At 54.5% G+C, this 23,759-nt stretch overlaps 13 protein-coding genes across 13 annotated transcripts; 5 read left to right on the top strand and 8 right to left on the bottom strand.

Moving 5' to 3' along the window:
* Positions 1–200: 200 nt before the first annotated feature.
* On the top strand, positions 201–565 carry P153DRAFT_383448 (uncharacterized protein; the record flags this gene model as incomplete). The annotated part of the gene is made up of 2 exons (XM_033670234.1): positions 201–395; positions 452–565. 2 exons carry the CDS (start codon positions 201–203, stop codon positions 563–565), a joined length of 309 nt encoding a protein of 102 aa, XP_033525724.1.
* Positions 566–1,005: 440 nt separating this feature from the next.
* P153DRAFT_311656 (2,4-dihydroxyhept-2-ene-1,7-dioic acid aldolase-like protein) lies at positions 1,006–1,955 on the top strand (the record flags this gene model as incomplete). The annotated part of the gene is made up of 3 exons (XM_033664810.1): positions 1,006–1,183; positions 1,235–1,327; positions 1,381–1,955. Exons 1-3 carry the CDS (start codon positions 1,096–1,098, stop codon positions 1,953–1,955), a joined length of 756 nt encoding a protein of 251 aa, XP_033525723.1. The 5' UTR covers positions 1,006–1,095.
* A 476-nt stretch (positions 1,956–2,431) lies between these two features.
* P153DRAFT_374243 (N-terminal nucleophile aminohydrolase) lies at positions 2,432–4,446 on the bottom strand (the record flags this gene model as incomplete). Its single annotated transcript, XM_033669508.1, has 4 exons — positions 2,432–2,694; positions 2,743–3,963; positions 4,015–4,214; positions 4,271–4,446. The coding sequence occupies 4 exons, from the start codon at positions 4,444–4,446 to the stop codon at positions 2,432–2,434; spliced, it is 1,860 nt and encodes a 619-aa protein (XP_033525722.1).
* Positions 4,447–5,227: 781 nt separating this feature from the next.
* Positions 5,228–7,005, top strand: P153DRAFT_364932 (Actin/actin-like protein). Its single transcript, XM_033667715.1, has 5 exons — positions 5,228–5,278; positions 5,340–5,362; positions 5,417–5,691; positions 5,739–5,825; positions 5,878–7,005. The coding sequence occupies exons 1-5, from the start codon at positions 5,244–5,246 to the stop codon at positions 6,778–6,780; spliced, it is 1,323 nt and encodes a 440-aa protein (XP_033525721.1). The 5' UTR covers positions 5,228–5,243; the 3' UTR covers positions 6,781–7,005.
* Positions 7,001–8,701, bottom strand: P153DRAFT_335564 (uracil-5--methyltransferase; the record flags this gene model as incomplete). The annotated part of the gene is made up of 1 exon (XM_033665661.1): positions 7,001–8,701. The coding sequence occupies one exon, from the start codon at positions 8,699–8,701 to the stop codon at positions 7,001–7,003; it is 1,701 nt and encodes a 566-aa protein (XP_033525720.1).
* A 73-nt stretch (positions 8,702–8,774) lies between these two features.
* On the top strand, positions 8,775–10,399 carry P153DRAFT_364931 (uncharacterized protein). Its single transcript, XM_033667714.1, has 2 exons — positions 8,775–10,025; positions 10,081–10,399. The coding sequence occupies exons 1-2, from the start codon at positions 8,960–8,962 to the stop codon at positions 10,299–10,301; spliced, it is 1,287 nt and encodes a 428-aa protein (XP_033525719.1). The 5' UTR covers positions 8,775–8,959; the 3' UTR covers positions 10,302–10,399.
* P153DRAFT_364929 (uncharacterized protein) lies at positions 10,300–11,124 on the bottom strand. Its single transcript, XM_033667713.1, has 2 exons — positions 10,842–11,124; positions 10,300–10,766 (listed from the first exon to the last, which is right to left on the bottom strand). Exons 1-2 carry the CDS (start codon positions 10,980–10,982, stop codon positions 10,584–10,586), a joined length of 324 nt encoding a protein of 107 aa, XP_033525718.1. The 5' UTR covers positions 10,983–11,124; the 3' UTR covers positions 10,300–10,583.
* A 203-nt stretch (positions 11,125–11,327) lies between these two features.
* Positions 11,328–14,029, bottom strand: P153DRAFT_364928 (Pkinase-domain-containing protein). The gene is made up of 4 exons (XM_033667712.1): positions 12,930–14,029; positions 12,583–12,882; positions 12,152–12,536; positions 11,328–12,104 (listed from the first exon to the last, which is right to left on the bottom strand). The coding sequence occupies exons 1-4, from the start codon at positions 13,762–13,764 to the stop codon at positions 11,708–11,710; spliced, it is 1,917 nt and encodes a 638-aa protein (XP_033525717.1). The 5' UTR covers positions 13,765–14,029; the 3' UTR covers positions 11,328–11,707.
* Positions 14,030–14,517: 488 nt separating this feature from the next.
* P153DRAFT_364926 (uncharacterized protein) lies at positions 14,518–17,461 on the bottom strand. The gene has a single exon (XM_033667711.1). It carries the CDS (start codon positions 17,440–17,442, stop codon positions 14,974–14,976), a length of 2,469 nt encoding a protein of 822 aa, XP_033525716.1. The 5' UTR covers positions 17,443–17,461; the 3' UTR covers positions 14,518–14,973.
* Positions 17,462–17,718: 257 nt separating this feature from the next.
* On the bottom strand, positions 17,719–18,779 carry P153DRAFT_364925 (uncharacterized protein). The gene has a single exon (XM_033667710.1). The coding sequence runs from the start codon at positions 18,282–18,284 to the stop codon at positions 18,039–18,041; it is 246 nt and encodes an 81-aa protein (XP_033525715.1). The 5' UTR covers positions 18,285–18,779; the 3' UTR covers positions 17,719–18,038.
* A 47-nt stretch (positions 18,780–18,826) lies between these two features.
* On the bottom strand, positions 18,827–21,562 carry P153DRAFT_311635 (DNA repair exonuclease). The gene is made up of 4 exons (XM_033664809.1): positions 21,399–21,562; positions 20,110–21,345; positions 19,172–20,061; positions 18,827–19,113 (listed from the first exon to the last, which is right to left on the bottom strand). Exons 1-4 carry the CDS (start codon positions 21,427–21,429, stop codon positions 19,039–19,041), a joined length of 2,232 nt encoding a protein of 743 aa, XP_033525714.1. The 5' UTR covers positions 21,430–21,562; the 3' UTR covers positions 18,827–19,038.
* A 131-nt stretch (positions 21,563–21,693) lies between these two features.
* P153DRAFT_383439 (ribosomal protein S19/S15) lies at positions 21,694–22,167 on the top strand (the record flags this gene model as incomplete). The annotated part of the gene is made up of 4 exons (XM_033670233.1): positions 21,694–21,736; positions 21,793–21,808; positions 21,868–22,047; positions 22,125–22,167. The coding sequence occupies 4 exons, from the start codon at positions 21,694–21,696 to the stop codon at positions 22,165–22,167; spliced, it is 282 nt and encodes a 93-aa protein (XP_033525713.1).
* A 5-nt stretch (positions 22,168–22,172) lies between these two features.
* On the bottom strand, positions 22,173–23,157 carry P153DRAFT_335552 (transcription initiation factor IID, TAF10 subunit). Its single transcript, XM_033665660.1, has 2 exons — positions 22,817–23,157; positions 22,173–22,757 (listed from the first exon to the last, which is right to left on the bottom strand). Exons 1-2 carry the CDS (start codon positions 23,069–23,071, stop codon positions 22,341–22,343), a joined length of 672 nt encoding a protein of 223 aa, XP_033525712.1. The 5' UTR covers positions 23,072–23,157; the 3' UTR covers positions 22,173–22,340.
* Positions 23,158–23,759: the final 602 nt, after the last annotated feature.

Here is a 23,759-nt window from a genome sequence, read left to right as displayed (position 1 = left end):
CTGTTGCGCGTTGCTTGTGTTTGTGTTTGTGTTTGTGCACGCACCGAACATTCTCGAACGATGTCATCGGCCAGGGCTTAGCGTCGGCTAAAATTAAGCTCACTTTGGGGTTGTAAGGCTGGTGCTCCTCCACACTCTCGACGTTGGCATCCAATTATCGTACTTTCGAGAAACACTCACCTTAGCTGTGCATAAACACCATGTTCCGTGCTACATCTCGCCTCCGTGAGTGCCGCATAACTTTCTTCACTCGGAGTCCATGCGGTCTGTGTGATTCGGCGAAAGCAGTTGTCCAGAATGTAAAAGCAAAAAGACCTCTGGAATACAAGGAAATCAACGTCATGGATCCAGGTCAGGAGGATTGGAAAGCAGTCTACGAGTTCGACACGCCGGTGGTAAGCTGTAACTGATATGTGTATTTATCCGGCAGAGTACCTGAATGGGTAACCAGATCCACATCGATAAGGCGGAGGCCTCGGAAACGACAACTTCATCGTTGAAGCTTATGCATCGATTCAAAGAAGAGGATGTTACGAGTCTGATGGACAAGGCAGAGCAGTCGTAGATCAAGACCTTTTTATCTTAGGATATGCGTATCCAAAACGGTCCTCCGCGACAAACATGTATGAAGGTCATCTTCATCCTTGCACCTCCGCACTCACTACATCCGGCAGAATGTCTCTTCGAGAGTTTCCCCATGAAACTGCCTAGTCTCAAGTCTCAAGCCTCGGAATGATAAGAGCTTCATCTAGCGCGGGGTAGCCTCCATAAGCATCGGGTGCGGGAGAGGGGTACGTAACTACTCGGCTCATGCTGACACGGCGCCCATCATCTCATGCTGACATGACGCTTCTCTCATCCAGACATGTACTATCAGTATCAAAGCAATCCGTCAGATCTCTCCGTACTTCTTTCAAGTCCTTCCCAGCCCATTCATTTCATATCCACCCCGTCATCCCCAGAACCAGAACCATGAACTCCCTCCAAGAAGCAAACAGAATATACAAGGCGTTCCAGAAGGGCGGCCCATCGTTCGGAGGATGGCAGGTACGTCACATCCGCTCATCTCACACTCATCACTGACAAAAAACACAGATGCTCCCGGGAACAAATCATTCCCGTGCAATTGCTCGTTCGGGAGTCGACTGGATCTGCATTGACTGTGAACACGGCAACATCGACGGTACGAATCCAGCCACATCAATATCAGACCCGACCAACTGACACCGCAAAGATGGCGAAATGCACGAAGCAGTCGTAGCCATAGCCCGCGAGGGAGTCTCCCCTATCATCCGCATAGCCGCCAACGAGCCATGGATGGTAAAACGTAAGCACCCCATACACACCAATCCAGCCTGTCCAACTAACACCTCTCCCCAGGCGCCCTCGACACCGGCGCCCACGGCATCGTAGTCCCACTAATCTACACCGTGGCCGACGCCCAAAAGCTCATCAACTCCGCAAAGTTCCCACCCGAAGGAACCCGAGGTTTCGGCTCCCCCTTCGCGCCGCAAGTCTTCGGCAACCAGCCCATGTCCCACTACCTCCTGAACGCAAACACCTCCCTCATAACAATCGTGCAGATCGAAACCGCCTCGGCCCTGGCCGCCGTGCGCGAGATAGCCGCGCTTCCCGGCGTCGACTGCCTTCTCATCGGCCCGTTTGATCTGGGGAATAATATCGGGCGCCCCGTGTTGGGCGAGATGCATCAGGAGCTTAAGGATGCGATTGAGGCGATTAAAGAGGCGGCGCATGCCGAGGGGAAGAAGGTGGGTATTTATTGCACGAGTGGGGAGCAGGCGAGGATGTATGCTGAGAGGGGGTTTGATATGATTAGTATCGCGACGGACTTTATTGCTATTACGCAGACTTTTGCGCAGACACTGGCTGTGGCTGGTAATAAGGCAGGCGGAGAGGAGAAGAAGAAGGGTGATACAGGATACGATGGGCGGTGAGGGGAGGCTTCTTCTCACGCGAAAATACATGTCAATCGTTCTTCACAAAACCAGTTTCAAGACTTTTGATATGTGTTGCCACTAACGCTCTTACTCGACCAGTTCTATGCTCCTCTCTGTGCTGCACACAACACACTCTCGACTGCGAGTATGAGTGTTCGTTGCTTGTGCAGTGCCGTGAAGTCATATCACTCGTTACCCGCATGCTTACCAAGAATAGATAAAGGAAGGACTCTAACCGCCAGAATGGGTATAAAACAGCCGCTAGATGCTCTTCATGCAGATAAAAACACCAAAAAGAAACATGTACTGTTGTCGCAGTCGAGATCGAGTAATGAAACCGTGGCGACGGCAAGAGGGCGGTAGTAGGATATAGGTAGTGGTGAAGACACCTGCAAGGTTGAACAACACGAGAGGATCAGCCCTGCGAAAGGTGACTTCAATGATGTCGGTCAAGGAGAAAGTCTTTACGTCAATCACCCAACGTACTGCTGGCGAGGTGTAGGCTTCGACTTCTTGCGTCGCGAAGTTGGCACCATGCGACCACCCTGCGCGATCTGCCCGTTGCCGTTGCTACGTGACATGGTGCAGACGGGCCTGTCTTCGTTCGAGGACATGGATGCCAGGGCGAAGGAGTCGGTATTGTGTCCGTAGTAGATCAGTATACCTCCGTACATCTTCTTGACGCCCAGGATACCAATGGCGCCGGCGGAGTTGCTGTTCTTGACGCTGGGATGTCCTGTGATCCAAGTTAAGATTGGTCTTGATAAGATGTAGACAAACTTACCCATGAACTCATTCTCAATCATGGCTCTGAGAGCTTCGTCCTCTGTCACCTCGACGTACTCTCCTCCTCTGTTCTTTCTGACACTCTGGAAAAGTCGTTCAGCGCAGACTGTAGCAGCCATCGTCGTTGCCATATGCTCGCCAGTCCCGCTCGTAACTGTTGCCACACTTGTTTGCTCAGGATCATCAGGGTCGACAGGGATGACAGCAGCACCGACGCCAACGAGAGCCGCCGGGCCGACACGTCCTCGATATTTCATTCCAATGCCACCGGAAGAGGCACCACAAGCAATTCTACCCCAGCTATCCACGGCAATCGCGCCAACCGTGTCAGTGATATGATCTGGCTTTTCAGGCTCTAACGGTTGCGGGCCGGCTGGAGTAGGCGGAAGCGGAGCTGTTTCCTTGACATGGCTCAAGGGAGTGCAAACGCCAGGCGATGGTGACTCGATGTGTTTCTGCACGGGTGTGTCTGGTAATGGAGTGTTGACGGCAACAGCTGTTGAGGCATACGCTGAAAACGCTGTCACGGTTTTCACGCTAGAGGTCGAGTCGGATTCCTCCCCAGAGCCGTCGCCCATGTTAGGATTTTCCAGAATATGAGATGGACCCCTATACTGACTCAGTGTGGGTACCTTCTGAGTGCTGTTGATAAAAGCGTTGCGAGAAGATTCCGCAACCGTATTAGATTGGACTTCGCCAGGTACTTGAGACTGAGCAGATATACCAGACATGACACTCTGCTCCTCAGCGGGCCAGGAGCCCGACGAATTCTCAGATTGGGTCAACGAAGGGTTGGAGACATCAGGCGAGACTTCCTCAGTAGGGTAGTACACCATCTCGTCGGAAGGAACAGGCGAGGGCGACTGAAACCGAGCAGGGTAACTTCCGAGCAAGTTTTGTGTATGTTGTTCTCGCATCCTCTTTCTGATCTGCTCTTCGTCTGGTGCAATGTCGGTTCGTATTCTCCAGCACGACGGGTGATTCCCAGCCTTCCTGGCCTTGCGTTCAGCAGACTTCAGGTCGGAACGCCATCGAACCCAGCGCTCTTTCGCGGCTGGCGATATCAGCGCATCATGAGGTAGAACAGGCATGCCCATCTCGACCGCGAATTCGGTGGCACCCTGAGCAACCAAGAGATTGGGTGGGACGCGGCGAAGGGTTAGCGAATGCATCGTGTGCTCGTAGACTAGCCGGGCAAGGGAGATGGGGTTCTTGATCTCTGGCCATATTGGTGAGTAGATGTCTCAGAGTAGGGTTGCAAGCAACGTACGGGCTACAGCACCGACAGCTCCACTGCGACCAAAATGATCCACGATAGAGGCATCACATTCCACTACGCCGTCCATAGCCAAGTTGCTTCCGTAGCCTGCGTTGGTGATCTCTCGATCTTCGAGTGTTTTGATGGCGACCTCGACAGCCTCCATCGCAGATCCACCGTTTCTCAAGATCAACATGGCGATTTGCGCGGCACTAAAGTGAAGTCAGTGATTCATGTCTTGCATGACTTGAACAATGAATGCACTTGCTCATTACATGCTTCAAGATGGATCCTCTCATTCTGATGACTGTGGTATCCGGCACCCGCATGAACGTATATACAGCACACATCGTCATTGGGCGGACTACGCGTTGCCTTGCGTGTGTGCTGTTCCGCTGGAAGTGCTCCGTCAATGGTCGCATGATGACGGGTAGGGGCAGACATGTTCTTAGGGGCGGACACGCGTCGACGGAAGTCGCGAAATCGCGGACTTAGTTTATCCAGGGCTGCACTGGCCACCGCTTTGTGAGGGTCTCCGATCGTGACAGGAGTTAGAGTTAGGTGTTTGTAGATGGTCGAAAGTCGAGCAGGCGAGTGATGGAACGGTCGGTCTGGCTCAGGAAGTAGACCTTCCCGCGGTATCTACGGTCTGCAAGCGGGAGATAATAAGAAATCCGGTCTGAGACGGCGGTCAAGCGATCATTAGTGATTTAATAGGTTGAAGCGGAATTGCGAGAAGAGAGGTGAGGAATAAGTAAAATTGAGATAGGTCAGAGAAGGAAGCTGAAGAATGGAAAGTGAATGAGAAACGCCTCAGCGACGATGCAGTCAACCCCGGGGTTCCTAGAGCTGTGTGAGAGCAATGCGAGTGGGACGGCGCTGTAGGGTTGTGTCAGTGAGTGAGAGAGGCATGTACGGTGAGCCAAGGATCGAAATGGCAATTTCTCCTTCCTCTGGAGTTGCTCAGACGATGCGGTGGCGTATCACGTATCAATTGCTTAGATGTAGCAGGCATCTCAGTCTAAAGAAGAAGGAGCGAGCGTGTTTGTGTGTTTGCATCTGCACTACATTCTCCGCTCTTGGCGCCATCAGCGGGCGGAGCTGTGCCTGATTCGCGACACCCACTGCCAACCTGTGCCATCCCACTACTCTGACGAAGACACATCCACGTCGACGCCCTGTGCAAGCAGGTACTCCCAAACCGACAACCGTGTCTAATTGCTCCGTGAGCAACCGCAAATATGGCGTCTCAAACCCCCGCCGTTGTCATGGACAAGTAAGCTCCCAGCTGCCCGCGGGCGTCTACGCTACGACCGAGTACTGACGTTAGCCTCCAGCGGTACGGGATATTCGAAGCTCGGTATGCATCCCGCTCACGGTATCTTGGCCGGCTCGTACTGACAGTCGACCCCAGGATTCGCCGGCAACGACTCCCCCTCCTTCGTTTTCCCCACTGCCATAGCCACCAAAGGCCCAACAGGCGGTAGCGGCGGCTCAGGCTCTGGACGGCCAGCAGTCGCGAACAAGCCCACGTATTTGACGGGCGGTGCAGGGCCTGGTGGACATCTCTCTGGGAAGCGAGGCACGGAAGACTTGGACTACTTCATCGGTGACGAGGCCCTCTCCGCAGCCGCAGGTGCGGGATACGGCATCAACTACCCAATTCGACATGGCCAGATAGACAACTGGGTACGAGCAGTGCACAAATGACGACGATGGGCGCTGATATTAGGTAGGACCTTATGGAACGTTTTTGGTCCAACTCGATCTTCAAGTACTTGAGGGTGGAGCCGGAGGACCACCACTTCCTCCTCACCGAGCCTGTAAGCTACGCGGCTTTCTCTATTCACATTGTCATTTCTAACCCGAGACCAGCCACTGAACCCTCCGGAAAACCGTGAAGCTACCGCCGAGATCATGTTCGAGTCCTTCAACGTTGCCGGTCTGTACATCGCCGTACAAGCTGTTCTTGCCCTGGCTGCCTCATGGACAAGCTCCAAGGTCCAGGACCGATCGCTCACCGGTACCGTCATCGACTCCGGAGCAGGTGTCACACACGTTATTCCCGTCGCCGAGGGCTACGTCATTGGCTCGTCGATCAAGAGCGTGCCCATTGCAGGTCGCGACATCACCAACTTTGTACAATCCCTCCTGCGAGAGCGCGGCGAGCCCGACTCGTCTCTTCAGACTGCAGAGCGCATCAAAGAAGAGTTCTGTTATGTGTGCCCCGATATTGTCAAGGAGTTTGCACGCTTCGACCGCGAGCCCGAGGATCGATTCAAGAAGTACACGGTCAACCACCCGAACGGCAAGTCGGCAACGGTCGACGTCGGATATGAGCGATTTTTGGCACCTGAGATCTTTTTCAACCCCGAGATTTATTCTTCGGATTTCCTGACCCCGCTTCCCACCATCGTCGACACCGTTATCCAGACGTCCCCCATCGACGTGCGTAGAGGACTGTACAAGAACATTGTGCTCTCGGGAGGTTCTACGCTATACAAGGACTTTGGACGACGCTTGCAGCGCGACATCCGACACCTGGTGGATGCGAGGATCAAGGCGTCAGAAGCTAAGAGCGGAGGCGCGAAGAGTGGTGGTTTGGACGTTCAGGTCATCTCGCACAAGAGGCAAAGACACGGCCCGTGGTTTGGAGGCAGTTTGCTCGGCCAGACGCCCGAGTTCAAAAGTTACTGCCACACGAAAGCAGAGTACGATGAGATTGGCCCCAGCATTGTCCGGAGGTTCGCACTGCTGGGAGGGCCGGGCAGCACGTAAGCACAATTTGGTGAGGCGTGTGAGCGATAAGTGGAGATGTTGGGAGACTGCTGTTGAGCGTGAATGTGGTCATTACACACAATCTATCCAGATGATGATGCATTCACAACACGAATTCTCTGCATGCCATGAGTCGACACTTGATCATATACTTCATATACCTTACCACATATACATGCCCCCCTAATCACACATAGCCAATCCCAACCCAAAACAAAGATCAAGCCCCCTCCTTCTCCACCTCGCCGACTGAACCCTCCTTCCGCCTCAACACAGCAACCCCCTCCACATGCCCCGTCTGCGGAAAAAAATCAAACCCACACACACTCTCAATCTCATAGCACCCCTCACCCACCCCACACCCCCCGTCCACGCCCGCCATCCCGCCAACCAACACCCCAATATCCCTTGCCTGCGTATGCACATTGCAGCTCACATACACCACTCTCGCGGGCCCGTACTGCACGAGTTGCTTCAGGAACGACTCATCGCACCCTTTGCGGGGCGGGTCGAGCATAACGACCGTCTCTGCGGCGGGGGACTCAATGGCCGCGAAGAGGTGAGATGCGTCTGCGGCGAGGAAACGGGTTGAAGATGGTGATAGGTTGTTTAGAGCTGCGTTTGTAGTGGCCGAGGCGATGGAGGAGGATGATATGTCTATTCCCAGCGACGATTTGAAGAGCGAGGAGAGGGTTATTGTGAAGAGGCCGCTGCCTGAGTAGGCGTCTATTAGGTGTGTGATTTTATGTCCCGGGGTGTTGGCGGGGACGATGTGCGAGCGGATGTATGCTGTGAAGACGGGGAGGATGGAGTTGTTGTTCTGGAAGAAGGAGCCGGCGGGGTTTACGAATGCGAAGTCGTCGATGTATTCTGTTGTTTTGTCGTTTGGGTTTGTGACGCAGGTTTTGCGGTGGATGTGCGTGTTGTGGTCTTCTATGATGGCGTCTGCGTCGTTTGCGTCGGAGGAGGGCGTGTAGTCTGCTTTGGGGATGCGTTGGGTTGTTTCGCGGAGGAGGAGGGTGGCGCCTTTGTGGTACTTTGGGAGCTCGGCGGCCACGCGGGCCCGCTCGCGTTTGTTGCCTGCGCGGATTGCGGCCGTGCCGATGGGGCAGTCTTCGATGTCCATGGTGATGCGCGTGCCTTTTTTCATGAAGCCGATTGCTGGCACCTCCTTGTGGGAGCGTCTGATGCCGTGGCGGCCGTCGCTTCTCCTGGCGTCTGGGGGGCCGTCGAAGTGGGGGGTGAGTTTTGTGCGGTATCCGTATTGTAGGGGGGAACCGATGGTGTCGCCGATTGCGGGGATGAGCTCCGGGGGGAGGTTGGAGAAGTTCTTGTAGGCTTTCTCCACTATGGACTTTTTGTGTTGCAGCTGGAACTCGTAGGGCAGCATCTGGAACTGACATCCTGAGCAGGTGGAGAAGTAGGGGCACTTGACTAGGGACTCGTCGCGGTGTGGTGAGGACTTGACGACTTTGACAAAGTCGGCCATGGAGTACTTTTCCTTTTCGAAATGTTTGAAGATCTTGGCCGTCACTGTGTCTCCTGGTGCTGTGAATGGGATGACATAAACTTGGTCCGAGTCCGAGCCCTCCTGGAACCCAATGCCGTCGCCAGTCGAAGAGATCTCTTTGATTGTGACTTCGATCTCAGAAAGCTTCTCGGGGAGTTCGCTTGTCACCTCTTTTCCTTCTCTTTCCAAATTGAGCTTCTGAATGAGCGCCGTGACATCCCCCAGCAGAATCTCGTCGTTGCTCCCGTTGGTCTTCAAGATGGTGCTATTCTCGGCATGACCGTTCTTCATCCTCTTATTTTTGAACCTGTAGCTTCCCCGTGATTCTTCCTCGCTCCTCAATGGTGTTTCTGCGAATCTCTTTGCGCCATTGCTCTCGATGGGCGCCACATTGTCCGCCGAGGAAGCCATGCTGCAGCGTGCTATGGGGAATGATCTACCACCGGTCAACAGCGTCCGCAACGGTCGAGAAAAAGTTCGAGAGAGCATGCCAGGGAAAGAAAAGTTTAGTTAGTCACTGTGAAGAGCAAGGCGGCGATTGGCTAGCGGCTTAGTCAGGTCGATTTTGCGGTTCGAACTTCACTCTGGCAGCGGGTGCAGCACCACGTCTGGCCGCCCAATTCGCCCGTACACGCTCAGCCGGCTCTTGCTCGCAGGGTCCCGAGCATCATGAGCGTCTGCCGCCCCGCCAGATGTCTCTTCGCCAAGGCCACGACGAGCTCACTCCCGAAGCCATGTCCAGTGCGCTCCTTCCACTCGTCGACGCCGCGACCCGCCCGCAAACGGAGACCGCACTACCCCTCGATCAAGGCCGATGACCTGGCGCTGCTCAACCAGGCCGCCGAGGCAGAGTACCCCAAGTACGACACGGACGAGACCAGCCTGCTCGCCAAAAAATACACGCCCTCGCAGATCGCCGCCATCAAGGCCGCCGAGTCGGCAATCGACCCGCGCGATGTCTACTCGCAGGGCCAGCGCCGCACCGACCCGTGGCGGCTGAACTACGAGGACGACCTCGCCGAGGTCGACCCCGTGACGGACCACCGCGAGCGCCTGGGCCCCGACGACATTGTGGGCAAGAAGTCGTTCCGGCTCGCAAACGACGTGGAGCGCGACGAGGCCATGTCGCGCATCGCCACGGAGAACCTGGCCAAGATGTACCCCGACGGCGTGCCCGAGGGCCAATTGGACCCCGCCGAGGAGCAGCGGCTGCAGGACGCCATGGAGGCGGCCCTCACCCAGGCCGCGCTGGACCCCCGCGCCACATACACGTCGACGAACCCCGCCGCCCTCGACGCCCTGGCCGACCCGCGCCACTCGGCCGTCATGCCCGACCTCCCGCGCCTGGAAAACCGCATGGTGCGCCAGACACGCCGCCTGTCGACGGAAGAGGAGGAGGACCCCCGCCAGAAGCGCCTCCTGCTGTACATGGGCTGGGACAAGGCCAAGCTGCGCAACATTCGCACAAAGACGCTCGTCGTCCACGGCGTCACAAACCAGACCCGCATGGGCAAGATCAGGAGCTTGTACTACCTGACCATTGCGGGCAACCAGGACGGCCTGCTCGGCGTGGGGGAAGGCAAGTCAGTCGAGCCCGACGAAGGGCGCAAGCAGAGCATCATGTCGGCCATCAGGAACATGCGGCCCGTGCCCCGCTACGAGAACAGGACCACCTTCGGCGACCTGGAGATGAAGGTCGGCGCGACAAAGGTGCAGCTGTATGCCCGCCCGCCTGGTATGAATCCTCCATGCCACTACAATCTTCCCCACACGCTAATTATATTACCTAGGCTTCGGTCTCCGCGTCCAACACCTCATCTTCGAACTCGCCCGCGCCGCAGGCATCCAGGACCTCGCTGCCCGCACCCCCCGCTCGCGCAACAAAATGAACGTCATCAAGGCGACGTGGGAGGCGCTCACGACGCAGAAGCTGCCCGATGAGATTGCGCGCGCGCGCGGGAAGAAGCTGGTTGATGTAAGGAAGGTGTATTATGGTGGGAGTGTGCATTAGCATAGCTTGTATTTGTATGATAAAAACTCTTGTATCATATCATATCATAGCATATCCTATCGAGTGCATTGGCCGATCCATAAAGCATCGGCATTGTAGATGTAGCATTGTACATCCATCCATCCACCACCAGTGTCTACCACATACATGCTCTGCCACCCGTTTTCTCGATAGGAAATTTACAAGGGAAAGGGAAGGGGTATCATGTTTCTCATCGTAACCTGTCTGCACACCTTACTTACTTCATCCTCCACATCTGCCAATCTCCCCTCCTGTGACAGTTCAATCCTCCTCCTCCTCCTCCCCCTCTTCCCCCGGCTCCCGTATCTGCTGATTCAAAACAATACTATACACGCTCGCCTTAAGCAGCGTAAACACAAGACTCGTCTTGCGCTCCAGCCCGCGCAGTCCATCTAGTATCGCGGCACTGGGTGCGTCGGAGAGGGAGGAGAGGAGTGTTGACATCTAGTCGTACATGGATGTGTTAGTGTGGGGATGATGGCTGTATGGGTAGGATTGATATAGGGTGGGGAGATATACGGTATTCAGATTCCCCAGCAAGCGTGCATATTCATCCAAAACTTCTTGCTCGAGCGGTGACAGGGCGTCGCTGTCTGCTCCTGCTGTGTTGTTGTTGTCTTGGGAGGTGCTGAAGTAGGGGTCTTGCGGGGGTGTGGACATTGTGCTGCTGTTTTGGTGATACGGGATGGTGGATATTCGATATTCGATGTCGATTATGGGGAGGAGGTTGGTGTATTTCGGTATGCGAGTTGGCAAGTCTGGGAGTGTGGAATGAGGGTGCTGCGAGGTGAATGGCTGTCTGCGAATCGGTCGGCGCGGGGGAGACGCGACGGGAACTTGACTTGACTTGACGTGTGCGTCCGTGCGCTCGCAGCATAGACATATCAAAAAGTATCGGCCAGAGCAAAGCAGAGCAACGTAAAAGTAAACGGAGAAATGGGATCAAGATACTGTCACTTGCACTACTACCACCACCACTCTTACTCTACTACTACTATTCCTACGCCCCAACGTCCTCCCACCTACCAGGCTATAAATATATTTTCCACGCAAAAGAATGCACCCAGCACAATAATAACCCTTGCAAAACGCCCAAGATTCTGTACAAGTGGCCTCATTACCGCAGAGAAACCAGAGAGCGCGAAAAAGAAAAGAGCAGAAAGAGAAGAAAGACTACAAGATTCCCCCGTAAACGCCGCTGCCATAGAGCTACATGTATAGCCGAGTAAAAGTAAACCACCCTGCCAAAGGAGTGAAGCAGGGGCCCAATGTCATCTTGAACGCCTGAAATGGTACAAACACGCCGAGTGAGGAGAGCATGATTTTCGGGGACAAAACCCACCACCTGTATCAGTATGGGGAAATGCCAAGTTCACGACCCCATATCATCGCCTGGAGTTAGTCTCCTGCAGCTCGAGATATTGCTGGTCTGATTCCTGGTGGTGATGGTCATCGCCGTCGTGGTGCAGTGTGACGCTGTTGAACTCTTCAAAGGGGTCTGCGATCTCGCCCATGGGTGTGGCGAGCCCAGAGTCGAGGGGAACGCCTTTGTTCCTCGCGGCGCCAATGTCTACGCTGTGGCTTTCCTTGACGTTGCGGAAGTTGGGCGTTTCGACGCCTTGGCCCTGGTGCGGGACGATGGGAGGCTTCATGTGACGCAGCAGTGCCCATTGCGTGGTGCGGAAGAAGGGTGCCGTCTTGATGTCCGAGGCACCGGCGCGGGAGCCAAGTCGTCGAGTTTCGTCCTTGATGAGGAGCTTGCGGATCAATCCCTTGCAGAGGCTACAAAATGTTAATGTCTGATCTGAAAACTTTGTGAGTCGACTTACTTGGACACGGCTGGCGAACCAGACCCCTCCGGGAACGGCACCTCGTCTCGGAGGATGTTGGCAAAAGTCGCATTACGATTTTTGCCCTTGAAAGGCGTCGTTCCGAAGAGCATCTCGTAGACCAAGATGCCCAGCGTCCACCAATCAACCGCACTGGTATGCCCGCAGCCCTTGATGACCTCTGGCGCAATGTACTCTTCTGTGCCCACAAACGAGTTCGTCCGGAAGTTTGCTATACAGGTTTTGGTGTCGATTATGGGCAGGTTGCTCGACGACGTGCCGCTTCGACCGCTCAGGATCATGGTCGGGCGACCCCCGGGGTCTGACTGCTTGGACAAGTCGAAGTCTGACAGCATAATGTGGCCAGACTGATGCAGCAGGATGTCTATGGAGATTAGCATTTAAATTAGTCGAGGGAGGGTTTGACGTACTTTCTGGCTTCAGATCTCGGTAGATGAAGCCCATGAGATGCAGGTACTCCAACGCAGCCGTCACCTCGGCGGCGTAGAAACGCGCAGCATCCTCGTCTACGCACTTGTTGGGTCGCGTCTGCAGCGCTCGGAAGAACTCGCCGCCGCTGCAGTACTCCATGCAGAGGTAGAGGTGGTCTTCGGATTGAAACGAGTGGTAGAGAGTAACAATAAAGGGGTGGTTGCTGGTCGCGAGGATTTCCTGTTCGGCCAAGGCGCGCTTGATCTTGTTGCGCTTGATCATTTCTTTCTTGCTCAGGACTGGAAGCTGTTAGCGCAGTTGGGAGGGGGACAATGAACAACCGTACCCTTCATGGCGTACAGCCGACTCGACTTCTTCTCTCGCACCAGGTAGACCTTGCCGACGTCGCCCTTCCCGATCAGCTTGATCTTGTCGAAGCTGCCCGGGCCCACCTCGACGTTGCGGACCTTGATCGAGTTGGAGCTGTATGTTCTCCGGAACGCGACCGAATTGCGGATCGCGCCTGGAGACGGGATGGGCTTGAGGGTGTCGACGGGCGCGAGGTGCGTCTGGTCGGGCTGCAGCGTCTCGACCATGCTCAGCGTCGAGGCATTGGAATTGTGCAGCAGCGGCTGCTTGCCAAGCTCTGCCGTCTGGGGTCGCTCAGCAGACTTGCCCGACGAGAAAAGGCCCTGGGCATTGGGTGCCGAGGCTACGCGTCGCAGCTTGCGTGCCAGCTCCTCCTTTCCGGCGGCCGTGGCCTGGTCGTTGGCGCCGCTGGCAGCCTCGGTGTGGATGGTCGGGATGGCCGGGGTGTCGGGCGGCGAGGGTGGCACGCTGCCTTCGTTGTGGTGGCGCAGCTCGGGGGGGCCCTGGTGGGCAAAGTAGGGGTTGGCGTGGGCCGTGGGCGAGACGGCGTCGTCGAGGTGGTTGCCCTCGCTGGCGACCGTGTGCGAGCGGTTGCGCGACATGTGCGGAATGAAGCGCGACTGGCGGAAGCCCGACTTCTCCGTCTTGGACGTCGAGGCAGCGCCATTGCCCTCGTCCGAGTGCTTGCGGGTCTCGCCACTGCTGTTGATGCGGAAGAAGTTCTTGATGCGCTGCGACACCTGGCTGTTGGACCCGTTGACGGGCTTGTTCGTCGACAGCGACACGCCCGAGAAGGTGCGCTTGTCCGACATGGTGGTTGTGTGGCGGGTGGGAGAGCTGGGGGCTGCGTCCTGCGATATGCTGTAGGTTGGATGTAGACGGTGCCTCAGTGAGCCATGACCGCACCAGCCGTCAAGTCAATGTCTGGTACTGGGGTGGGAAAGAATGGCGCCGTCACGGGACAGGGTCGACTAGAGGAAGGCAGACGCCACACTTGATGCTGATGCTGCTACAATGCCTCTCGTCAAGTCAAGTCACGTCTCGGCTCGTCTCTTCTGCTGTCCTGGTCGGCTGAGGGATGAGGAGAAGTCGTCGCCGAGCACCAGCCCATGTCATGTCACGGCCGCGACCTAGCCAGAAACGCAACGGCGAATCATCGACGGCCCCTTCCGTGCTCTCCAGCATGACATCCGCTCGAGATTGGTAAGCACACCACCCGGACATCACTGCCGCTGCACACCCGGTGCCTAAGCTGCACTGCCAGCCTGCTTTGAAATAGATATCGACACTCAGCCTCACGGTTACGGTATAGCTGTCCTGAGTGCACAGAACCACCCTGAAGACCATGTTTGCCTGTCCATGTGCTGTTCGTCATCCATCACCACCACCGCCTGACAATTCACCAACCACTGCCGTTTGACGCCAACCTGTTCTAGAACCTTTCCCATTTGGCCAGACCGTGCACCACCGCCTCACTCCACATTCACAGAAGACAATTCAAGAGACGCGTCAATCGCAAGTCGAATGCATCAGATTACTGATATACAAGAGTTGAACATGTCCATCTGCTAGTCATATAAAATGTGTAAGACATGGCCAAGCCTCGAGGCAACGCAGACATAAACTGAACCGGAAGAACATCTCCATCCATCCGCGTCCATGACCATGCACCACCTCAGTCATCTCCGCCATGCCCTCTGCATCCAAAGCCATGTCGAGCAAGGGAAAAGAAAGGAAGAAAAATGTTCGCAGACTCGTAAATATTCACACTCTTCGCTGGGTTTTCCATGTTGCCATTGACCAACGCCACAAGCCACGCTTGGGAAATACTAACGCTGCCTGTTGAGAAAAATGTCCAGAATATGTATAGCAAATAGGCGTGCTCCTCGGAAACACGACGCGGAAACAATCTGCCAAAAGAAGGAAAGGGAAAACAAGGATACCAGGATATGACATGGTCGTAGTCGTCTCCATCCAACGCGTGCTCCACTAGACACCGTTAATCAGAGCGAAAGGACCGTTCAGTTTCGAGAGCCGGTCTTGCGATACTCCTCAATCTCCTCCAACTCTGTCCTCCTGATGTTCTGGAATCGCTCTCGCCATTTCTGTGAGCGGGCTTTCTTGTCTTCGGGTGACATGGTGCGTACATCGTCCTTCTTGACGCGTCTGAACTTGTTTGTCACTTGTTCGAGTTTCGCTTTCGCCGGTGAGTGTTCTCCAGACTTCTTCGGCGAGCTCGGCGCATTGGCAGGTGAGCATGTCGTGCTGTCTCTGCCAGCTCCGCTTGCCTTCGTAGGCGAATGTACAGCCTTCTGCTTGCCCTTCCCGCCGGACACCTTGAAGCAAGACGCGCCGACTTCTTCGCTCTCGGCCGGAGTGTGAGCTTCCATGAAACGACTGCCCATAGAAGTGCGAGCTTCGTCGACATGCGTGTCCATGACCATTCCTGCAAGATCGTCCATTGCGCCATCCAGTCCCGACACGCGGTGGTTAGTAACTTGGCGACCCATAGGCATGGCGTCTCTACCAAATCTGGTTGGGCCCAGTTCATTTGGTGTCGGGTAGAACCGCTGCATGGGCAATGGGATGCCATTAGTGTGGTTGTTGAGCTGGTTGCCAGAGAAATGTCGTCCAAACACCCCATTCGAAACAAATGTATCCGCGCGGGACGGAACACAGTTATCATGAACCCTCTTGCCCGTCTCTCGTTCGGCGTTTGGGAAAAAACTCTGTCGATGTTCAGATGCGGGTCTATCGGGGAACAGTCCGGCGGCGCTGAGATACTTCGCGCTTGAAGCGTTCCGCTGGCGTACGTCTTGAACAACTTCTTTACAGAGCGTGTAGGCGCCTGTGTTGTTTCTGGTACTCTCTTGCAGGCTGTAGGCTGAGTCTCGATGAGGATTTGTGATGTTGCCCATTGCGGAGTGAACGTTCTCCTGGCTCCCACCTGGAGGTTTGCTGCGACCAAAGGTCATACTGACGGCAGAGTCGTGGGGCGTGGAACCAGCTGCCAGGCCGCGAATCGAAGGAGTGCGAGAGTCAATACCTCGCAAATACTGATCACGGACAGCGGACTCCTCGCGGATCCTCCTGGCTTCATCAGACAGAAAATGAAGAAGGCCTTGAATGTAGCCCTGGAGGACCTCAGGAATATCAGGGATACCGATGTGATCGTAGCCGGCCTGGTATCCTTCCTGATACGTGGAAGGCAGGTGCCTCACGGCTTTGCTGGAGAAAGGATGGTCCTCATCTGTGCCAGTATGTTGGTCCGAGTTCGTCTGAATGAGCACGTTGCCACTCGAGATAGAACTCGACGTATCAGCACCTGTGATGGCAGACTGCTCCTGCATGCTGCTGGAAGGCTGACTCGAGAGCCCTTGTTGGAAGGAGGAGTGAGGTGGCTGTTTGCCGAAAGCCTCCGGCCATGATGTGAGTTTCGATACCGGCTCGTTGTTCCTTGAACGGCCAGAGTTGCCTTCATTCCATGGGCTAGCAGGCCAATTCTTCTCTGGTGTAGACGGAACGGCCGACTTGTCATTCGAGGCCTCCTTGAGGTCATCGGCCCTTGGAGCGACTCGTGTGGATGAGTACTCGTGAGTATTCATAGGGAAAAAGTCTTGTGTATCGATGCTGGACAGGCTAGGCTTCTGGGACAGAGCTCGACGCTCATGCTTATCCAAGTGCAGTGCCTCTTGGTTACGCCAGGGTGATCGCTTTGCTGGCGAAGGCGTAGGAGGATCGCCGCTGTTGGTAGGTCCAGAGTCGGTGAAAGGCTCATACGTAGGGCTCTTTGGATTCAGAATGGACGTGCCTTGCTTCGTTGCGTTCTCGCGAGGTGGCTTGATCTCGATAGCATGAGAGCGACGGCTTGCTTCTCCAGGGGAATGTGGTGCAACTGTTGCGGCTGGTACAAACGGGGTTGAATCCACAGCAGGAAAGCTGGGGAAGGTGCCAAACGGTGGTGGATACATCATCATAGATGCGTACGGGTTTGCCGTGGAAAGAGCGTACATGGGCTGTGCAACGGGCGGCTGTGCTTGCGGTACAAACGATGGCATTGGCACTGAGCCCGGGGCTGCGCCAAATGACCCTTGGAAGGTGTTGGCCTGCATTGGTGCAGTGCCGTTGTTCTCGAAGGTTGTGATTTGCTTTCGGAGACCATCAAGCTCAACGATCAGACATCTCTTCTTCTCGATCATTCCCGCTCGCCACGCCTCGCTCTGGTGGCTGGCTTGTAGTACTTCGGTTTGCTCGACTGTTCGAAGTTCTTGTCTCTTGAAGTTCTGTTGCGCCTTCAGTGTAGGCAAGTCCAATCCTGCAAACGGTGTGTGCGTGTTGGAGCGCTGAGGGCAAAACGGCATCCCAGGCAGGTCACCAGGTACAGACAATGTGGCTGTGTCTGGCATCGATTTGGCGACCGTATCCATGACAGTGGTGTCACCTGGCGGCGTGGTAGAGGTGCTCGGATTGACAGTCGGCAGCGCAAACATGCGATCGCCGACAAAGACAACAGGCTGGCCGCCCATGATCTCAATGCGAGCGGTGCTGTTGGTGTTTGGTTGGGGTTGCATCGACATAACGTTGCCGGGAGCGACGCGTAGTGCTTGCGGCCTGTAGGTTCCGTCGCCGAAGCGCGAGGTGCCCAACGTTGTAAGGTCGCTGGGAACGATTCGCCCACCTGCAGTGACTCGCATACCCGGTGGACTGCCGTGTTCTTTGAGCAACTTCTCGGCCTTTCCTCGCTTGATTGAGGGAGAAGGCGACGGTCTCTTCTGCGGTGCAGTTCCAGCGGCTGGTGCGATGGGTGGCCGTAGACTCCTGCTCGACGAGACGCGAATCAGGTTCGCAGAGGCGGATACGGACGGGCGCAAAACGTGTTCTAAGTGAACAAAATGGTCAGTCTTGATGTTGACAGGTCAAGAGGAGGAGACGGGAGAGGCATGTGTTGGGAGCTCGATCGGTGAGGTAGCAGAAATGTCGATGTTTGGTGGGTGAGCGAGCCAAAGAGACTTAAACGGTGTGCCAAGGACAACAGGAGTGATGAGGTGAGGCATGCATGGTGAAGGATGAAAGGTGAAGTGATCGATCACTGACCTTTGATGACGTCCTCATCGGCGAACTTGTCTATCGACACAGCTGATTCCGAGACCGAGTCGCGAAGCGCGAGCAATTCTTCAACCTTGTATGCGAGAGACATCGTAGATGGTCCGCCCACCGAGTAGGCAGACAACGAGCTGTCCATGTGACTGGGCGTTGGTATTAGAGGTCCAATGAGAGGACAGTTCGAGCAAGCAGCGAGACGTGAGATGGTTGGGTGCAAATATCCTGGCATTGTCAACACAGATTTGCGAGACGGGATGTAAATCAAAGTGGAAAAATTGTGGATGCAGATACATGGCTAAGGAGTAGGGATAGCGACATACCTCAAAGTTGATGGATGGTGGAGTGCAAAGCGAACAAGAACGAACGACAGCTATCCAAAAGCCGAAGAGCAGCAATGCGAAAGAAGACGGGTGAACAAGAAGATGGAAGACGAATGAGTGTGTTGTTGAAGAAAGGAACGGGAGAAACGGTTGGGTTCTTAGTTATAGCCCGCATCCCGACGCGCCTCCCCGGGATGACGCATAAGGGTTAAGAGGATCGGGAAAGAGAAGACGGGATCAAAAGGTGGGGAGCAAGATGGATAGGTGAGATCGTGAGATCCGCAGCAGGGGACACCGATGGAGGTGACTAGCCAAGATGCCGAAGGAAGGAAGGGGTGATGGGCACTCACATTCTACCGCAGTATGGAAACACTAAGGGCTCAAGGTCTGTAGAAGTAAAGGACACATCGAAAGCGTATCACAAGAACAACAAGAACATACAAATTTGAAAGTGAGGTGACTTTTGAAGGCTATGGAACATGAAAACTCGGAATCGTAAGAAACGCTCCAAACAAATTCGAAGATGACCTTCATGTATGATCCGAACGCCTGCGCTATACATACAATGGGTACGATTTGGGGAGCTAAATTTGGTGTAATAGCTGCCAGGGTACCACATCAATAATCGACTTTTGTCCGGCTTGCTGTCTCCTTGGGACGCTTTCATCTTCTACGCGTACTTCGTGTCGTCGGCACCGACTCGAAAGCATCGTCATCATCAGAAATCTCGTCGTCGCTCTATGTTAACTGTCAGCGAGATATCCACAATTCCGTTTCTAGCGAAGTCGCTACTTACCGGCTCAGCAACCTTTTTGCCACGTGCTCCAGCAGCTCGCGTGGGCTGACTGCGCTGTGAAGATGGTTGCGAGAAGTTTAGCGTCGTTTGTTTGGCTGTGGCTGGTGCTCGTGTGCGTGTAGTAGTTGTTGTCTTCTTCACGGGCGACTTCGCTCTTGATGGTGCCTTTGCGGTTGCAGCGGGTTTCTTTGCGGTCTTAGGTGCTGGCCTTACGAAGAGGTTGTCCGCACTCTCTTCGTCATCGTCGCTAATCATGATTGCATCACCATCCTCATCTTCCTCTTCTTCTTCAACAACCTTCTTCTTTCCGCGTCCACCCTTAGCAGCGGTAGCAGCTGTGGCAGCCTTTTTAGTAACTGCTGGTGTCTGCCGAGTAGTAGCCGCTGCTTTTCCGCGGCCTCGTGCGGCAGGTTTCTTTGCAGGAACGGAGGCCAGGCTGTTATCGTCGTTGTCATCTTTCTCGTTGTCAGAACGGATGAGCGCGCCCGGTTGCTCACCCCATGGCCCTTCCTCATCGCTGTCCCAAGAGCTGGGTTTAGGTTTGAGCTTCGACCTTCGAGTCTTCTTGAGCTGACCGGATTCGAACATAGTTTCCAGTTTCGCTTTATGCTGCTCCATCTCATTGATAATCTCGGCCTCGTCGACTTCGTTAGCCTCCATCAAGTGCTTCAACTGGTTGGCAAGACTTTCATTCACGAACATCTCCATAGCATGCTTGTCATCCTTATCCACATACTGAGAAACGGCGTCTCCAAATGAATTTTGTGGTAGGATCGTCAGAGACTGTGCGGTAAGAAACTCCTTCACTAGCTCGTCTACTTTCACGTTGGTGAGGCTTATCTCAGCCAATACTGCTTCATCGGGCATTTCGGAGTTGTTCTTGAGAGCACCTGTATTATGTTAGAGACAAATCACCGAGAAATTGGCATGACACTTACGGGTCACTGGCTTCTTCTTGCGGTGAAACTGCACCACATCATTTACATTGGCGACTTTGCCTTGGAATCGATTCGATATACGCTGTGGGTTTTCGCAATGAAACTCGCCAGGTTGTGGAGCTGTGTATTCCACGCGTAATCGGATTAGGGGCAGAGGAACTTCGATGTCGTCGCCCTCATCTCGACCGTCCTGAAGCGCAAGCCATTCGCTCTTGGCCTCTTCAATCATGTCTTCCACGACTTGGTTGAGATACTGGGTGATCTTGGCTCGGTTATCTGTCATTCGCCAGATTTCCTTGTCTTTGATCTCCTTTTCCTCAGCTAGCACGATTTCTCTCATAAGAAAGGGGCGAACAGTCTTCAGACGAATTGGCTCGACTGTGAACTCCTTGCCTGTAACGTTGAGTATTGCGACATGCTTCGGTACTGCTTCCCCGGGCATCAAAGACGTCGCCACTGAAGACCCAGGCTGCATGACGTGGAATCCCATCTCAGGGTTGTATCGGGGATCAACTAAGCATTCGTGCTCATGACCCCATACGACAAGGTCCATGAAATCTGGCAGAAAGTTCTCGGGAAGATAGCTGGTAGGCGTATGTGCGTGGTGGTTCTGATGAACGCTCATCACGTTAAACCACTCGTCCTTTTGAGTCCCCGGTTGGAAGAATTTAACGTTCCCGTCGCGCCACGTATGGAAGAGTCGCTCATCTCGGACATTGCTCAGACCATAGAGCGCCAGCTTTGTGCGCCCTTTCTGCAGTAGGACTGGTTTCACTGCGATTTTGTCGACCTCAGGAGTACGCCCAAAATAATTGACAAGACCAGACGCCTGCAAGAGGTCCAACGGCGAGAACGAGCCCTCGCCAGATGGGTCGTCATGATTGCCATGTATCGCAAATACGGGGATGGCGATATTCATGTCCTCGTCCTCGTAATTGACGTGGTCAAAGATCCCCCCAAAGTTCTCGCTGGCATCGCTCAGCATCTCCAGCTCGCATGGCTTCTCTCCCAGGCAGTTCATACGCAGCGATCGCATAACATGATACATTGACTTCCTCGACGGCTTGTTCTCGTGAAAGAGATCTCCCGCATGTAACACCATATCCACATCATGCTCTTTTGCTAAGCACATGACCTCGTGGAACGTCTTCCAGCTGTCGTCCTTGCGGTTTGCATCGCGTTCGTTGTATCCGACATGGCTGTCTGTAGCAATAAGAACTCGTATAGTATCTGCGCCTGTATATATCGTCAGCCTAGTTAGTGTCTGATCTGGTGTACATGAAGCTCACCTCGCTGCGGGCCTCGATTTCGTGGCGGCATAGTGGGGGTCTAATTCTGGGAAGATGTTCAGGTGAGCTTCCTACAGTGCAACGCCGAGAAGTTGTATGTGCGGTACAGTATTGATTTCACCCACGCTGCAACCTTGTTCATAAAAAGCGCATATCATGTCGAACTAGGCATACATTCACCGTCTCGCGACGCGCCGATGGAGCCGTTAGCGTGATACACCAACTCACGTGGTCGCGACATGGACGGGAAAATCGGGAATCATTTGCCGACTCACCATCCACGCCGTACGTCGCAATGCTATCCACACGGGCGCTCTGCTCTCGATCGGTCTGGAAAGGTAAGGTATCGTGCTTTGTCTGGTGTCAAAAAGCGGGCTTGCTAACTCGTGCGCAGGACCCAACATCGTCCCGTCAGTCTTCCTGTCTCTCCAACACTCCGCGAACGAACATCTCGCTAAGTAGATCAAAGGCTCCCAATAGCACGTGCGAAGCCCGGAGAGCGACAGATTCCGATCAAGACGCAAGCACGCTCTGCGACGATCCTGCCAAACTTTGTCGGCCTCAAGTTTCAGATCCACACCGGCAAGAATTATCTAGACATCACCATCACAGAGGATATGGTCGGCCACAAGCTGGGGGAATTTGCGCCGTACGTCTTGTCCATATTGCCCCTCAGTTGCTGCAGAGCGCAAGACGGGGGTGTCACGGCTGACAGTAGGCTGGCAGAACCCGGAAGAACTTCACATACAAGCAGACGAAGAACAGGTAAAGGTTGGCATCGCGTTGCATCAGATGGGAGTTCGGGTATCAATGGTTTTTTTGGAAGCCAAAAAATGTACTCATATCGTACAAATGTGATCAGCCCAATGTCTGTGTAAAACCATGCGCCTGTGAAACCGCCCCAACGCCTGAAAGTTTAATCGAAATGTCCAGCCGAAACCTCTACCGATAGAACTCGCCGCGCTTGATGTTGACGCCATACTCGCCCACTGCCATGCCCAGGTCCTCCATAGTCAGAACAGTGCGTCCTTGACCTCCACCCTGGCCGCCGCCTCCAAAACCTGGACGCGCGATGCCAAGGTTGTAGTCCTTCGCCTTTGCACCAGCGTCCTTCCCGCCCTGCGCTCCACCTGGGGCTGCCGCACCCTGCGGTCCTGCCGCACCTCCTAGTCCGCCCATAGGATTGTTACTCGTAGTGTTGGATGACCGGATGCGTGAGAACTGGTATGCATCGGCGGCGATGTCTGCGATGAACTTCTGCGTCGCAAGGGCAAGGAGGCGAGCGAGATGCTGCGACGTCTGAGGTGGGGGTGGTAGACCGGCACGTGTCAAGTAGTAGTTGGTGACCGCATCGGGTATCTGAGGCTGTTGTTAGCATGCATGTCTCTCGCTGCACGTGCAGGGTGACGCAAACATACAATCGGCGCATACTCGTCCATCTTCCCCAGAAACTCTCGCAGTGTGGCGTCCTTCTTCGCTGGTATCCGCGCTTCAAAGGCCGTCGCGCCATCTGTGACTCCGTTTGTTGCTGGCGGCTCCGTGTCGTTTGCGCCGTCGAGGTTCATGGCGTCAGGTTGTGTCGCGTCGGGGTTGATCTCATCCTCGACCGTCGGGTCCAACTCCTCGTTCTCCATAACGGTATCGGGCGGGGGCTGTGACGTAGTATCGGCCATTCTCAGGTCGTCAGGTGAGAGGTGTGAAGGTACAAACAAACGAATGGGTTGTGTAAAAGGGCAAGTGGCTGTACGATGAGGTGGGTGCTGCGGAGACGGCGCGGGAGTGAGTGCCAATGCGCGAGTAGCAAGGGGCCATTGCTCAGCCCTACCCGTCCCTCATCAACCGTTCCCCACGTCCAGACTTCTTCACCTCCAAACACATGTGGTATTACTGATTGAGACAATGTAGTTATAGTGAATGATATGACTACTGCCGGCAACTGATTTGGCCGTGATGCTCACGTTTGGACCTGACCATTCAAGCACCTAAACACTGACATGACATTCAACTTTGCGAGATATCGAAACCCCATGGCAACATTGTTAGTCAGTTTCAATGAAATGGTTGTTCTCTTCCAGGTACTCTGTCAATCTCACTCCGTTATTGTCTCGACCAGTGTGACGAGGCCTTGATATTGACGACGCTGTCTTCTGACTTTACTATGAATCGCGGTTTTGTGAAAGTTTTTCTCAAGAAGTTGCTCAACGCAAAAAACTATCTCGTAGCTAACAAGAGCTTGAACAAACTTAATCTCTAAGTTCCCAGCAAATTCCCGTCAGCTGTGGAGAAAAATTAGAGGGATGTATCTTCGCTCGGAGCTTGTAGCGCCTTGCCCTCTATTACGACACCCTCCTTGCGAGTTTT

Source organism: Dothidotthia symphoricarpi (assembly GCF_010015815.1).
Source record: "Dothidotthia symphoricarpi CBS 119687 unplaced genomic scaffold P153scaffold_6, whole genome shotgun sequence".
Taxonomy (NCBI): domain Eukaryota; kingdom Fungi; phylum Ascomycota; class Dothideomycetes; order Pleosporales; family Dothidotthiaceae; genus Dothidotthia; species Dothidotthia symphoricarpi.
Note: the sequence above shows the minus strand (reverse complement) of the source record. Positions and strands in the feature narration are given on the sequence as shown.